The sequence below is a fragment of the Cyprinus carpio genome, chromosome B24 (genome assembly GCF_018340385.1).
Source record: "Cyprinus carpio isolate SPL01 chromosome B24, ASM1834038v1, whole genome shotgun sequence".
NCBI lineage: Eukaryota > Metazoa > Chordata > Actinopteri > Cypriniformes > Cyprinidae > Cyprinus > Cyprinus carpio.
Genome location: NC_056620.1, coordinates 14,160,758 through 14,177,892, shown reverse-complemented (window position 1 = coordinate 14,177,892; position 17,135 = coordinate 14,160,758). Strand labels below are relative to the sequence as shown.

At 37.2% G+C, this 17,135-nt stretch overlaps 1 protein-coding gene across 1 annotated transcript; it reads right to left on the bottom strand.

Moving 5' to 3' along the window:
- Positions 1-563: 563 nt before the first annotated feature.
- Positions 564-16,687, bottom strand: pan3 (poly(A) specific ribonuclease subunit PAN3). The gene is given in 19 exon segments (XM_042752440.1): positions 564-2,402; positions 3,533-3,671; positions 3,768-3,832; positions 4,817-4,946; positions 5,067-5,206; positions 5,868-5,958; positions 6,367-6,402; positions 6,404-6,521; positions 7,039-7,140; positions 7,616-7,732; positions 9,303-9,464; positions 9,788-9,845; positions 9,939-10,043; positions 10,135-10,361; positions 10,564-10,708; positions 11,255-11,325; positions 11,422-11,494; positions 11,636-11,757; positions 16,014-16,687. Coding segments are annotated over 19 exon segments (2,394 nt in total). The 5' UTR covers positions 16,366-16,687; the 3' UTR covers positions 564-2,261.
- Between the last annotated feature and the right edge of the window lie 448 nt (positions 16,688-17,135).

The following is a 17,135-nucleotide window of genomic DNA, read 5'->3' as shown; positions in this document are numbered from 1 at the left end:
GAAATCATTCTAATATGCCGATTTGCTGCTCAAGAAACATTATTGTCAATGTTGAAAACAGTTGTGCTGCTTAATATGTTTGCGTAAACCCTGAGAATATTTTCAGCATTATTTGAAATTAAAATTCCAAACAGCATTTATATGAAATAGAATCTTTTGCACCATTATAAATGTCTTTACGGTTACTTTTGATCCATGTAACATATCGTGGCTGAGTAAAAGTAATCAAAAAAAAAAAACCTTTACTAACACCAAACTTTCTAACAGTAGTTACAGTAGTTAAAAAAAATCTTTGCTATCATAACACTCATCTCAACCCTAATGATAGACAAAAATTTCTGCTGTAAAACAATTTGCACCATTCAAAACCATATCTGAGACTGGGTCTCATTGGCTGCTTTTTCAGTGCTGGTCATGTAGCATCTATTTTGGAAAGCATCCGATTCTTCTCCTCTGTGCTGACTTTTCAGCCAAAAGTTGCAAACAAGTTCCTTTTTGCTGCTGTAGTTCATCATAATCTACTCAAGCAACAATCATGCCATTTAAGAACAAACAAACACGTGTTCTCTTTTATTACTCTTTATTAAAATACTGCTGTACACACAAATATTGCAAAAATGTGACAATAAACACAAGAAGGGCATAAAACATACTGGGATGGTGAAGGAGGATTTCATGTATGAGTGCATATGTATGTGTGTGTCTGGAGTGCGTTCCACTAGAAACTGGATTCATGATATGAGATCGGTCTGTAAAAGGTGTATTAATGTGTATGTGTGTGTGAGCGGTTCATAAAGGGATACGGGCTTGGCACCATGTCCACCAAGTATCAGTTGACTAAAACAAAAACGAAGAGGGGAAAAAAGTACATTACTGAACTCACAGCATCCTCAGCTCTGCCTGCTGTATCCTGCACCCTCTCGGTCCAGTGTGGCACACCCAAATCTGTGCTGCAAATCCCACCTGTTCCTTGACTCACAGATTGGGCAGTCACCAATGACAGGTCAGACACATTCAGTCATTGGCATATACCTGTCAGGGATCAACCTGAGCGAATTCCAAACTGTTTTCCGGATGTTGTCACATAATTCATAGGTCAAATCATAGTTAAACAAAAACGAAACCAAGAGAAACCAATACAATCCCAACCGTCCCTGCTGGGACTGGTCCACAGTGAGAAACATCCCATCATGCATCTCTGTACAACAACTTGGTGAGGAAAGGGAACACCAGTATCAACACAAGAGAGCTCTATACTGAGATTCACTAGATCCAATACTAGCGTGGAGAGTGGGAAAATGAGAACGAATTCGGAAAAAGAATGACGAAATGATGCTCCACAACAGAGGCATAAGAGGACATTCCACAATGAGACAGAACTGGTTTCCCTTGCTAGCATGGTCCAGTTCTTTGGTTCCTATCACAAGCCTGAATAAAAAAAAAACAGAAACAGCAACAAAAATCTATCCTCTCAAAATCCGATTTCAAAAATCAGCTGTAAAATGAAAAAGGATGTTGAGAAATTCTGAAATAAACGACAAGTTTACACAGCATGAGGAGAGAGCACCCCTTTGTCGTGGAACCCCCTTCAACTGCACGCAACCAGTAACTACCCCTCCCGCCTCCAACTGGCCAACTTTTAAATAGTCAACACAGCAGATGAGGAGTGGCGGCACATTACTACTTACACCACACATTCATAAGTGGTCAGTCTCATTGGTTTGTCCCATTAGAGTCGAGGATTCTGAACACATGACCAGTGGTCTGTCCCAATTCGTAGTACCTCATTAAAAACGCGTGTGGAGCTGTGGAAAAAACGGTGCTGTTTTTCTTCCATTTCATGTGTGAGGCCCTCAACGCACCCTGTGGGACACGCACAAGCACTTAAAAATGAACTTAAAATGTTTAGTGCATCCTCCAAAGAAAACATACAAAATGAAAAATAAAAGCAGGAAGTAAAGTCTCTTATTTTTTGGACATTGTTCCCAAGTCTAAAAAAAGAAAGAAAGAAAGAAAGAATTCATCATCACAGCTCTCAGTTCAGTTCATAATTCTGCAGCTGTGGTGTTGTTGTGAAAACTAAAAAAATACGCTTTAGAAAACAACTTTCTCTGCACAAAACAGTGTATCTGACTGGAGGTGAGCAACCAGCTGGCTCCGCCCTGGTCGTGAGATCATCATTCTGCACCTATGATTCCAGGCTGTAGTGCAATGTGCTCTGTTTCAGGCAGTTCCAGCCCACTCTTGTGGATTGCTGGGGGTTACAGGGGGCCGTTCGTGGCGGCAAGCAGTTCCTGGAAGGTGCTCTCAAAGCAGCGCTTCAGGTCTGAGTAAGTCACCACGAGCATGCTCTTCTCATCCCGAGACACAAGACTGATCTTCTCCGGTACTCCAGCATCCAACTGCCATGAGAAATTACAGGTAGTCAGTGACAAAATAGTGAACTGGTTCAACTAGCACAGCTGAAGTGATGAATGACAAATAATAGAGTTCCATGACAATGAATAAGAGAAAAAAAAGAAAAAAGTTACCAATTATATACACAATTCAAAATATATGTAATTCTACAATTAAGTACTCAATATTAATTATCAACATGTACTAACTTTAGTGTTATAGTGAGGATTAGGGTTTGGATTAGGGTTAGTTGCTTGTTATTATACATAATTTACTGTTATTTACATAATAAATCCATGTAATACAAGTACACTAAAACAAAATGCTACTGAAAAAATAAAAAATCTGGTTTAAAATATGTTCCATATTCTTAAATATGTATGGTTTGTTTTCTTATTGGTTTTGAAAAACATATACCAAGATAAAAATGTAAATTTAATGCCACTAAAAATGTCATGTGATGTAACTCAAGAAAAATTAACATTTTCTTTAAACCATCAATACATGTGGTCATGTTTGTTTGTTTTTCAAAGGCAATTTTAAAAAAAATATATATTAAAATATCATGAATGAGTTCATAAGTTACATATCATTACAACCTAAACTAACCTTTCCTTGTCATAAGGTCAAATTATCTTATACTTTTCAAAAAAATTAATAAGCGATTTTTATATATTTTTATATAATAAGTATTTTATTCTTTTAATGAGGCTTTTTCATCACAGTTTTTACCACCCACCTCCAAAAATATAAAAAACAGTTTAAATTAAAAAATAAACGTTGCATTAATGTAAATAGGTGTATCAAAGTAATTGTATGTACAAGTTGCATTTTTAATATAATTTTAACAATTTAATAAATTGTTGGCCTGGATATAACATGAGCTCCAATTGACCTTAGCCAGGGTTCCTTAGATAGCTGATGAAACGTCTTTCCATAAAAAAAAAAAAAAAAACTTCCATAAATCTGCTCCAAACTCCAAAAAAAGCTGTGAGCTTTATATAGTACCTGTCATTGTAAAGACAAAGTCTAAAGTATTTCCCTCACAGCCTCGTTTTCATTTGCATTAAATTCATTATGGTGTCTAACCTAACTAAGGTCTATACACAAATATGCACAAGCTAAACAAGCTCACCTTATTGAGACAGGACACGATGTGGCTGAGGTCGATCCAGGGTGTGCTTGCATCAGTTACCTGGTGAAACAGGTGATCTCTGAAGAGCTTCAGCAGGTAACGATCACCAGTCTCAGACCACGTCGGGTCCTTCTGGAACCTACAAGAAATAAATAAAACATATTGACCTGAAGTATTCTTTAAAGGTTGCCATTTCAGAAAGGTTTCAGCCCTTTAGTTGTAATAAAAGACTTACTCTGGTCTCTCGTTAATCGTTCCCAGTTTTGCCAGTAGGCGGAACAATCGCCCATTTTGAACCTCCTGTGAAATGTAGATGCATAAGCAAAAAGTTGTAGTAAAAATGCATAAGGATCGTTTTTGAATAACAAAATTTATTTTGGGTTTGCATAAGTGAGACTTTGTAGATTATGGGAAGGGAAGTTAGAAAGGAAACCAGGTCATATTTAAACCTCTTTCTGAGTCACATTCACATCAGATGCAGCAGTGGTAAACAAACACAGGAGACACACACTGTTTAATATAATAAGTCCACATTCTTGATGAAAAAGGGGTTAAATGAAACAATGCATGTTTTGTAGGTGTTTGTAAAAGGTTGGTACACAAAAAAAAAAAAACAACCAAAAAAAAAAAAAAAAACATTCACACATCTGATACGAGTGTTCAAAAAGAGGAAAGCAGAAGAGACAACAGCTGAAACTATCCAAAATATCTACAGTGATCACACCTCCACTCCCTCCTGTGCAAGATCAGCACACACTAGATAATGGCATACTGGGTAAATTGGATAGCTCGGTCTGCAAAGGTGTTTCTTTTTGTTTCCTGAAGAGATATCGAATCTACAGCCTAGTTGTGACTCTGAATGGAAAGTGACAAGATAAAAAGAGTGACAAAATAATGCTTTTTTTTCAACCCAACTTTCCAACAATAACAACTTTCTGTTCTCTGGCTGTCCGGCTTCAAAAACAAACACCACAGCATAACTAGTGTAGTTCAATTAAAAAAAATAAAAAATAAGGTAATTATTATTTTTGAGCTGGTTCTTTTAAAGAATCGCAAATAAAGTCCGTTATCTGTTTCAATTAGTCTGACAATTCAACTGAATGAATCACTGAATTTGCAGTTTCAAGCAGCATAACGAGCTATTTTGTACATTTAAAAGTAACTGGGAAGTGAATGAGACCTGAAGCCAGATACATTCAATTTTTAAACGCTTGCAGCCATTTACGCTTGCGCAAAAAATAAGGTGGATAGAAAATTTATATATTTGGAAACAAATTTAAATACCTTGGCCAGGTCCTCCTCAATGACATCATTTCTCATTTGCGAGGCATCAAGTTGAGTGTAAAATCGTGCTCCAATCATGGGCATGATGTCATTGACACTGCGCAGACGGCTTTGTTCTGAGAGCAGGTACCTGAAGATCAAACACGACCATAAGATGTGGCACCACATTCAAACTAATGCACAAGTGAGACTGTATGAGGCCATGAACATGTATAAAAAATAAAAATGTAAGAAAGAGATAGAGGCCCACAGAATGAGGTTCTTGAGGTCAGAAGAGTAGTTGATTGACACCAGCTCCATGGCTTTCTGCAAATTCTCTCTCTTAATGCCAGCTAGAGAGTTACACGCCAGAGCCAACACCACCTTCCCCAGGGAGATGAGATCTGCTTGCTGATGGACACAAAGAGGAACAGCAACTGATGAAACTTTTAGACCCAAAGTGTAAAACGACAAATGCTCAAAAAGTTGCACCACAACAAAGCAGCCTTCAAAACCCATTGCTAGCACAAAGAACTTCATATCCACATTAAAGTGGTGTATAGTCACGGTCCTGAAATTCTGGCAATTAACTGCTACAAAAATATTTGTGATTAATTTATAAGTAAAATGTTATTTACACCAAAGTTTGGGGTCAGTAAGACTTTAAGACTTATTTTATTATATTTAGGATAGATGCATTAAATTGATCAAAATACCTTTGACGTTTTGAAAGAAAAGCATTTAATTGAAATGTAATTTATTAAGCAGCACAACTGTTGATAAATATTGCTAAATGTTCCTTGAGCACCAAATCAGCATATTAGAATGATTTTTGAAGGATCATGTGACACTGAAGACTGGATTAATAGCTGCTGAAAACTGAATCAGAAATAAATGGCATTATAAAATATAAAAGTTATTTTTACATGATGAGCATAAGAAACTTCCTTCAACAAAATTAAAATAACCTTACCAACCCCAAACGTTTGAACGGTAGTGTAACAAAATCTGATTAAATGATGTATGTGACGGGTGTAACACTGTGTTTGGGTGTGAATGAGATGTTCAATACCTGGTACTGGGGCATCAGCGCCAGGTGGTTGGTCTGACTATTGTCAAATGTTAAGACATCAAACATACCTACACAGTTGACTCGTAACCTATGGAGAAACAACAAACATTAAGCAGTGTTTGTGTTTGCACGTTTGGTTATTTGTGCAAACGCTGCTGTCAGAAGCTGATAAACAGTCCGTACATAATAAAGGAAGAGCAAAAATAATCTATCAGTGAACTTCTCCATTCACTATTTATGGCTAGAAAAAAGGGCCCCACTGAACACTGACTGATCTGTGGTTTGATTGTCCCTCATGTCATAAGTTGGTTACCTACAGCAAACTTTAAAGAAAATTCTGCAGAAATGTGCTTTGTCTTTAGTAGTTACTGTATTGTTTTGCATGGTTAGGATAGTAGTTCAGAAAAAGCAAAACATTATCAATTAATGTATTGATGTTATGCGGTTGTACTTATGTGTTTAAGTGTTCAAGTTGAATGTATGTGTGTAGTTTTTTTGTGTTTTTGAGGTTATTAGTAGGTTACTTGGATCTGTAGGCCAGCCCAGCCGTGTGAATGGTGCGCAGTGCCGAGCTCAGCTGGACAATGTAGGCCCAAATTAACGACTCTGGTAACAGACCCGCATGTTGCCGTGGAGGAGGGAGCTCATGCTGCCCTGATAGAAGAAAACTGAAAGTTATTTCTCAAAACAAAAACATAAATAAGTAAATGTCTAAAGCATCTTGTATTACGGTAGCTGACAAATAAACACAGGCAATTCAACTTTAACATCAAGGTATTCATTAAAACTGTATATCAATGTAGTATAAGAACAAGTGTACTTTTTTATATGTTGTGCCTGGTTATTAGAATATATTGCTGTATTGTAGCCCATCCTGATAACAAACACACGTTTTATGGTTTGAGGCTGCACTGTGGTTGATGCAGCCGTATGCGCAGCAGCTGTTTATAGCTAAACATCATCACTGGGTTTTGCTTCCTCTGTTAGTCTTGAGCTTGCAGGTTCTGAACCCACCTGAGGCGGGATCGGTTTCAACCACTCCTTCCTCTTTCCTCGCTACACATTCACGAAGATACAACTGCCACCAAGCACTTGACGTACTCCGTATCTAACGGCTGTATCCTCACACACACACACACAAACAGAAACAACAGAGCATGAAACAACTAACCCCACTTTCTCTTTGTGAAGTAAGAATCTGCTGCCGGATCGTTGAAGTGCCTGCTGAACATGGTCTCCGCCCCCGCATGGAAGTCATAGGAAAATACCAGTGCTGCAAAGGATAAACATGATCATATGAAAAGAGTTCAAAAGGGTCAATTCATGAAAAAAAAAATTTTTTTTAAAAAAACTAGTTCAAAACACATTCCTATTCCTCCTTTGAAAAACGTTTATACTACTTTTAAGTAGTATTAATAAGAAAAAAAAAATATTTTATGAAATAAATACTAGAAAGAATAAAAGTTTTTCAAATATTAGTAAGAAATGAACATGGTTTAATAAATTAATGACAATTTTTGTGATTTAAAATGATTTTTAAAGAAATAGAACAAACTATAATAAAGGTTTTTTTTTTTTTTTTTTTCAGAAATTCATTATTTAAAAATATGTTTCAGAGCAGAGGACTGCTCATGTCATTGCATTTGGAAAAATCAAATGTATAATTTCAAACCCTAAAGCTGTGTTGCACAATAGTATGTAAATGGACATGCTCACACACTTAAAAAATAAAAAAAACTTATTCATACAGTGGTCTCCAAATGCTTTGGTGGTGAAGACCTCTCGTAGGGTCACAATATTGGAGTGCTGAATCTTCTTCCACATGTCTACCAGCATCATACACTTGGTGTTGACCAGCCTGAAGCCTGTGAATGCACACAAGGACACAAGTTACACACGTAGGTATTTAATAGGGCTGTGCGATTTGGGGAAAATATCTAATTGCGTTTTTTTTGACCGATATTGCGATTGCAATTTGATTTGTGATTTTAATTTTGCAAAATTAAGCTTCAGCTCAACATTGTCAATAGCGTGTAGCACAGTATAGGTACCGTTACCCTGCTGAAAAAAGCAAAAAAAAAAAAAAAAAAAAACAACAGAAACCGTCACAGAAATTCTTATGGTTTCCCTTAAAACAATTACAAAATTCCTTTTTGTAGTGTGTTTTGGGCATTATTCTAATAGGAATTACTGTTGTTCTATTGTTTCCCATCTGCCAGATTACATCTCACCAATAAAATCCATCAAATAGCAGTAGACACCATTATACTTTACATTAAAGCCAATATAATTCCCATTATAACCCTTCAATCCATTAAATTTTCTATTGTGTTTTGGGAGGGGTTCTACTGTTTTTTTTTCAGCAGGGAATATTATAATGGTATTACTACTTTTACAGAATTTACTTACTGAACTTCACAGGAAAGATTAGTTTATTTTGTGTAAATAAAGAACTGTATTACTTTAGTCAGTTATTAAAGTAGGCCTATTACATAGGTTACATATGCTGATTTATTTATTTTTAAGTATTTGGGATTTTAAGAACAAGTGGAAAATGTGCTGAATGTTTCATTTCATCCAAGTGAAATTAGCAAGCAGTTAGACTGAATTTACACTTGTTTTAAACGCGGAGCCAGGCGCGAGTTGACACAGGTTGCGCGCATGCATCTAGCCCCTTCCATATTGCCAGATGCACTCGTGGAGACTTGCGGTGCAGAGCCGCGCGGGAGTATAACAGAAACATTACGAGACGGACTGCATGTGTGCAGCAAGTGTAAACGGCCCCTCCGTGAGACGAGGCAGAGAGAAGCGAGTATGAGAAGCATTCAGAGACACAGACTGTGTGTGCAGTCTTCTGAATTGGGAAAAGCAAACATGCATTATAAACTTCTTTCAAATTAGAATTTGTTGGAGAGATAAAATGTGCAAGATAGCGTTCATGTACTTATAAAAACATCTAAGATTGTATCTTTTATTCTCCAGTACTGAAAGCAGAACCGATAAGGGAGCTCTTGATGTGTGTTGTGACAGCTCTTGCAAATTAACGTAACCTTTTTTGTTTGGTGTCTGTCATTTCGAAGCCGAAGTAATCTCATATTACGTAAGTTTTTCTTAAATATTAATTTGCCCAACTATCAATCTGACCCCGTAGACACCACAAGCACACACTCTCTCTCTCCAGCGTTGGTTTTTTTTTTTTTTTTAATGGTGTGCGTTTACGCAGTTGGCTAGAGCAGTGCTGATTGGGGAGAATGGAGGTGGTTAGTAACTACTCTGTTGGTTAGTAAGACTGTCAGTCATGCATTTTAGTTATGTGGTTCGATTGGTTATCCATAAAAACTGCCATTGTAAAGAACAGTGATTTAAAAATGGAATTCAAAACAAATGTGCAAACTCTCTTCAGGAACAGCTGTACATACAAATACTTTGCCTCACCATGTATCCTCCTGAGGCAGTAAGGCAGGTCATCTTTGCTGTTGACTGCCTTGTAACAGGAAGTGATGTAACTAAAGTTGCTGGTTTTCTGAAGACGGTTTGGTGGGGGAAGGGGTTCCAGGGGAAAGAGGCTGTGGTAACTGTCGACCTCAGACGGCACTCCTGAAGGAGAGATGGAACAGAGATTTCAATCATCCAACACACCTTTTCTTACACACATATGCACAAAACAAACACTTGAATATATAGAAAGTGAGAAAGAGATGATAGAGATGACACAAAGGTGGATAACTATGTGAAATGCTTTTCAAACCAATTAAAAATGGCAAACAGAGAAAGGATGTGGTTTTCTACTCAGACAGCAGGTGAAACCATATGCTCTGATCACAAAATAGACTTTATAACTGAACAGGTAGCCGTGTTGTCCATTGAAACCAAACACTGTTGACATGTCATGCCAACACAAAGACAACCCACATTCTTACCAGGGTTCTCCGACTGATCTATCTGTGCCATCGTTATCAAATGCCTGTTAATCAGCTCCTACAAACAAGGACAAATATGTGAAAAATGACAATCAACAACCAACTTCTAAACAACACTGGCTAACAGATGAGGGCAGAAATGGCAGATTACCTGTCGGAGTTCGTCAGCCATAAAGAAGGATGGTGCATTGGCTTTTGGCTGCATGTATGCCACATGAGGTGCCGTTTGGGGATACATGTGATATGTTGGGAACACCTGAAAATGCAAACAGCGCATTTTATATTTTAAGTAAACCAGGTAAAGGCAATAATAGCACTCAGCAAAGTCTGATTAACATTGACCATACCATTCCAGCCAAGGGAGCAGGGGTGTTGTCGGTATAGAAGTAGGTAGTCCCGCCCACGGTCTCCTTTTGAATCACGTGGGCTCCTCCCTGGTCAGATGCAGTGGTGGGCACCATGTAATTGGCTGGGTTGGGGTTGGGCGTGTGACTTCGCCGCCGCGGGGCTGGGGACGTGTGAGGGGTGATTTTGGGGGAGTGAAGAGGAGAAGACCCAGCAGAGAGCGACATACCTGTCCCAGAAACCAGATATTCAAGCCTAATTGTAAACAGAGTACCCTGACCAGATTCACAACCTAAAAGATCACACACATTGAAAGACTGAATAGAAATGCTAAACATAAGAAAAGAGATCTAGCAAAAAAGAAAAAAAAAAAAAAGGACAGACAGAGTGGCAGAACACCAGGTGGTATTTTCTGGGAGTGAGTCACTGACCAGGTGCAAGAGCAGCCGCCGTAGAGCTGCTCAAGCCAGGATGAGGGAAGATGGGGGAGGTGAATGCTGGCACGGTCGTCTGAGACATGGAGGCCATCCGTGGGGCCCCTTTAGGGACAAACTCACTAGCTGTGGGGTTAGGAGCCTGAAAAAGAACCGCAGATACAAATATAGAACCATAATGTTTTCACCCTGACAGCTTTAAGAAAGTATCTTTTGGCACTGTCATCTTGGTATTGGCACAACTTTTTCCAGAGTTAACGATGTGCTAAGCAACATTTATTCAAAATTGTCTACGCTAATGTCTCAAGGAATAACAGTATCGTTAGGCTGGTTTCTGATTTACCGGATTCCAATCAATTAAAATAAATATAATTAGATCAAAATGAATGCAGAGGAAATTAAATACACAGCTTTTCTTTAAGGGATTTCCTGTGCAAACTCTCTAAAAGTTAAAACAGCATGATGTCAGCATAGTAATTAAAATTCCACTGCTGAAAATATATAATTTTTAAAACTCACTAATCGACTGGTCAATTGTTCGATGATTTGTCTTATCAAAAGACACAAAACGTTTTTAATCCATTATGCCTTCTTGAAAGATGTCAGAAATCCAAGTGATTCTTCCATCAACAAAATACCCTGTCAGAGCACAGTACAAACAGCATACACTGACGCATTAAACTCTTACCTTTCTCCTTTGTGATTTGCTCAAAGCTCCAAAATCACTGAAGAGAGATGATGTTGGGGAATTTAATGGATCTAAAATGTGGAGCGGACATATAGAAAAGGTTTTCAAATCTTGCCCTTGACAGCTTTATTCCCGCAACAAAATTTTCAAACAATTTTTTAACTCACCATGTGTGCTGTGGCTGAAGTTCTTGGCACCATCATTCAGCAGACTTGGAGAACTGCTACTGCTGGTCATCCTCTAATAACACAAGCAACCATCAACATGTGAAGTGTCCCATTATGAATCACCACTGTGTGCTCCCTTTGACGGACCCAGTTGCTAGTATTTTCTATTGGTTTCCTGTTTTTCACCATACACAGTCACTAGTGGTTATGTTACCTGCATCATTGAATATTTGGACTCTGCTGGTCCTCCAAACCCATTGACCCCAATAAAGGTACTGCTGAAGTACGAGTTGGTCAGACTGGCTTCATTCAGAGCACCTCCCTCCATCCCAGGGACTGCAATAAAACAAAAACACATGTGAATCCTTTGTGTTTACACAGTATATTACACCAAGTCATATGCAAGACTTTTTTAAACTTAATAAAATAAATAATTCAAATAACGCAGAGAATGGCTGCTTCAGTATATTGTTTTAAAAGATTAATTTGCTCAAAAGCAAGTTCCACGGAATTTCTCCTGAACACTAAAACAAAGTTTTCAGAGCTGCTGGACATAATTTCCAACTTTACTGTGAAAATGCACTCAGACTCCTCTAAAGTTTCATCAAAACACCGGCAAACATGAGGTCTACTATTGGGTTAGTTTATAAAGATGCTTCAATCTTGCCTGTGAACAATGGCTTGTCTCTTTCTACGGCAAGTCATTTAACATTTATCCATTAAAACTAGTATCTATTCCACTGACACTGATTAAACATTTTTGCCACTTAATTCTGTGGAGATGCATGTAACTACACACTTTGGACTAGTATGTACTACAATATGGATGAGTATCTTTTTTTTAAATCCTCACTAATTATTCTATCTATTAAACTTAAAACTATTCATTTAATACTATAGTATTTATTACTTAGAACATTTTATTTTTTAGTACCCATTTATAAGACACTATTATCTATCCCAGTTGTCAGTAGTATTTATTATTGCACCTATTTCACCTATATTGCGCCTCTATTTCTACCTGTCATATTTACTAACTAACCAGGGGTGCATTTCCCAAAAACCATCGCTAGCTAACTATATGGTCACTAGTTCCATTGGACTCTACTGGTTATGACAGAACTTGTGACCATAGTTAATTTTGGGAAACAAACCCCAGAACAGCAACGGCAAAATTATATAACACAATTACTAGTATGATTAAGAAAAAAATTACTTTTAACAACTGGAATACAATAGTATCTTAATGGCAGGCCTACTACAGTCTAGGGGTGTGCCAGTACGAGTATCGGTACTGAACGGTTTGCAGGGCAAATTCCAAATGGAAGTGAACATCCCTATCCACATTGGAATGGGGACTTTGGAGTGAGCAGGGCACGTGCATGCCATTATGCCATTATGTAGTCTTTTGGAATGCACTGGGCAAAGGGAGCGACATAATTTCCTCATCTTCACCTGGCATGTTCCCATGACAATGCAGCACGGTGTCTGACAGCAGATTTGCTGATGGACACTGGCATAAAAAAAAATATATATACATTTTATATTTTAAAAAGTTTTTATATACATTAGTTTTTATACATTATATAGCATATTTTAAAAAGTGTTTAAAATATAAAATTTATGTTTATTTGCAACAGTTGTGTTAACAACAATAAAAAGACATTTAGGGCTTTAAAAGATAACCATTCTTCTTCCAGTTTTACATCGTTTTACATACCAACATTAGAGGTGCATACCGCCACCTACTATATTGGAGTGTGTAAAATCATGGCCTCATTGATCTAATTTTGTTTAAAAAAAAATTACCATCATTATATATCATTCCCACCAGGATTTCGCAGAACTTTTTTTTTTTGGCGGCCTAAAATTACTGATTTTGCAGCGGCTTTCCTCAAAATTTGCAGTGATATTTGAAGCATTTCTTATTTTTTTGCAGTGAAAATATACCACAGACAACACCGTTATGACTTTTCTGACTTCGAGAAACATTGTAGGGCTCCAGACTAACGTTTGAGGACACCAGCACCAGTGCCATTAAGTTCTACAGAAGGTAGCTCCAGCACCTGACAGTAAAGCACTCACCCTAATCACACATGTACAGCTCAGAGATGTATATCTGATGTCTGCATTTACATATGCAAGATGTATTTTTAAGAGTGCTTGCTCATCTGCAATATGTCTTCTGCAAGATGTTTCCTGTCAGATGTCAAATAGACATTTATTTGAATGCATGTAAAACTGCTTCAGAGTACACAGCAGATGTTTCCCAGATCTTTAGCAGACGTCTTACAGATGTACTTGTGCTGTCTAGATAGTTGAGATTACGGTCATTCAAAATGTCTAAATATAATTTAATAAATACATGTATGTATGTATGTATGTATATATGTATGTATGTATATATATCTATATATGTATGTATATCTATCTATCTATCTATATCTATCTATATCTATATCTATATCTATATCTATATATCTATATCTATATCTATATATCTATATCTATATCTATATATCTATATCTATATCTATATCTATATATATCTATATATATATATATATATATATATATATATCTATATATAGTAAAAAATAATAAAATTATAATCAATTTAATAATATTTTTTTTTGTTTTAATACCTTTTTTTTATGTTTTCAATAATTGCTTGCTTTCCTACATTATGAAACCTTTAGTTTTATACATGGGGCAATCTATGAAAGATGAAGAAATATCGTTACATTAAAAATAACTTTCAAATTCGGTAATAACTAAAGCTTGGAAGTGGGAAAAGTTGTGTAAAGAATTTAAAATCACTCGAAAACATTAGACCATTTCTGCCACAAGTTTTTCCTGTAGTTTTACTATGTTAAATCCATGGTAAATGGTGGTGTTGATTTGTGTTCATTAAACAATGTTTTTCCTGGTCTCCACATCAGTGGCGTTTGTTCTGATATCAGCTTTAACAGAACTGTGCACCGAATTTGAATGCCCCTCACAAGATTTCACAGAGATGTTACTGATTCTGTGGCGAATTTGACTGCTTTCTTCACTGTATCTCCAAGCACTGTGTATAATGGTGTTGCGTGATTGAGATCAGCCCACGGCTCTGGCCCGAGCAGATAAGTGGTCTGTGCATGCTTTCGGTTTGTTTGAAAATCCACAAAATCTGTGGAAAATGTGTGGCAATTATGAAAATTTGCGAGCTTTTGCAAAAATTGCTTGATTTTGTGATAAATTCAGCGATCGCAAAATCCTGGAGGGAATGATATGTTGGTGGAAAATAGTAAGAATATCTGAATTATTTATTAATAAACTAGTGTTTTATGAGTCAGTGTCGCAATGAAATTGATGATTCTGACTCGTCATCTCATCATTGGATGGACCTTTAGAAAGAAATGCATCTTTACGGATAACATAATAATAAGAGTTTTTGTTTTAGATTTGAATTATTTCGTTTTGTAGTCATTTAAAGCTTTCTATAGATATATTCATCATTTCTGTGAGGAAAATATTCAGTGGAAAATGTGTTTTGGTGCATTTTTGTGAAGTGCTCCTGTTCAAAGACCAAGTCGGCAAGCGCATCCTATTTGTTTTCTTTATTTTATAAAAGCACAACATTTCCTTGATATTGTGAGTGCACACAAATAAAAACAGACCCTATACAGTTCCGAACGATGTATTATTCTTATCTTTATGAGCAAAAATGACAGCGTATTTAATTTGTTTCCACTGATGTCCTGAAGCACGTTTCTGCTTCCACTCTCTGCATGCAAAATGATTGGATATACACCTAATAGCACACATTTATCTAGGTTAAATGTTTAAACTAACATTGGAATTTGTTTTAAGCATTTTATATCTATAGATTTTATTTTCGGCAAATCGTAATTACATCTTATGACATTGTCTCATCTTATAATGCTCAAAAATTTCTTCAAATTGCGTAAGTATCTGATAACACCAAATCAGTAAAAGAATAAAAATAGCCTGTTTTTGTACTTCCTGTTTTTCGCTGCTTGATAATTTCTGTCCAATGAATGGATGATCTTGCACACATGTGGTTTTGTTTACAATTTCTGGTTCACTTGCAAAAAAGGGCAGTGTGAAAGCGAACCACACCAAAAAACAAAAACAAAAAAAAAATCAGCATTGTATTTGGTCCGGACCAAAGCAAGTGAACTAGCGAACTTTCCTGGTGTGAATACACCCTGAGTACCAAAATTCCTTAGTGCCGTAACAACTTCCTTTTGTGAATGATCTAAACTACATGTTAAAATGGCTTGCCATACCTATCAGTTATCAAATACTAAACAACTTATGCATTTGGAAGAACACTTTGAAACCAGCAGAAACCACGTAGAGTATTAACTAAACGCCTTTGATTCGGCTGTTCTAGTATTTTCGTCTTTCGTTTAAAAGTGCTCGCGCGCTGTGGAGTAACGTGTCGATTTCCCGTGTTGTTCTGGTAGCGAGAAGTAGGCCGCTGAATCCACGGCCTCGATTTAAACAAAAGTCACAGTGTAGCCCCCTAACCGAACAACAACAACAACAGAGGACAGGATACGTTTGGCCTAGTGCAAACTTACTGGACAACAGATGTCCCTCCGGAGCTGTTCCCGCGGGACCGAGAGAATCGTTCTTTTTGGGAACGTTTGCCGGAGCGACGCTGGCCACGCTGTTTCCGAGCACGTATCCCGCCGCCGTCACTGCTCCTCCAGCGAGAGATAAAGATACGGGGCTTCCTCCTCCTCCGCCAGCACATGTACCTCCACCGTGCAGAGAAAGGCTCGCCATGGACGGGTCCTCGTGCAGAAACTGGCATTCATCTCCGTAAAAACAAGTCTTGTCTTTCGCATAATAACGGCAGAATTTCACCTTCACACCGGGTATTCCGACACCCCCGAGCGGAGCAGCTGAAGCTGGGAGTCCACTGTTCATGGCACCGCTGCTGCTGCTGCTCCCGCCGGAAGACACTCGCGCATAGACTCGAGATATTTAGCAGCAGTATATTTTAAAACACTTGAGAAACAATGAGCACCTTAGTGGACGTTTAGCAATAAAATCAACCTCCTCATCGAGCCAGATGACTAGTCAGCAAGAGCCACACTTTTGTTGCCATGTACTGATATTCGTTATCGGGGTCCATCGCTGGCCTAGTGCATCAGCCTGGCGTTCGACTGGGATCATGCTGTTGTTGTTGTCTTCTGTCTGCACTTGTTCAGCTAAGCGCTAGTAGCTCTGCTGTGCATGCTGGGTACGACCAGGACTGCAGTTCGTATAAGGAGTCCGTAGGGGAATCATTTAAAGCATAAAGCACATATTACAATCGTTGATAACAATGCATTGACATTTACATTGACATTTTTTTTTAGAATGATAACATGTTTTTGTATCATGAGCTTAAAGTGTTAAAACCAGGGAATTTAAGTGTTAAACAATGGGAATTTTACTTTGAACCTTTCATATCGTAACTTAAAAATATTTTTTTAATTAATTTGATATTTATGTGTTAGTATGTGGTTTTAATAGCCTAAATTACAAATAAATTATATTAAAACATTTATTATTATTATTATTATTATTATTATTATCATGTATACATTTTCCTATTTATAAGTGTCTATTGATAGATGGATAGATGGATGTACGTGTGTGTGTGTGTGTGTGTATGCGTATATATATATATATATATATATATATATATATAT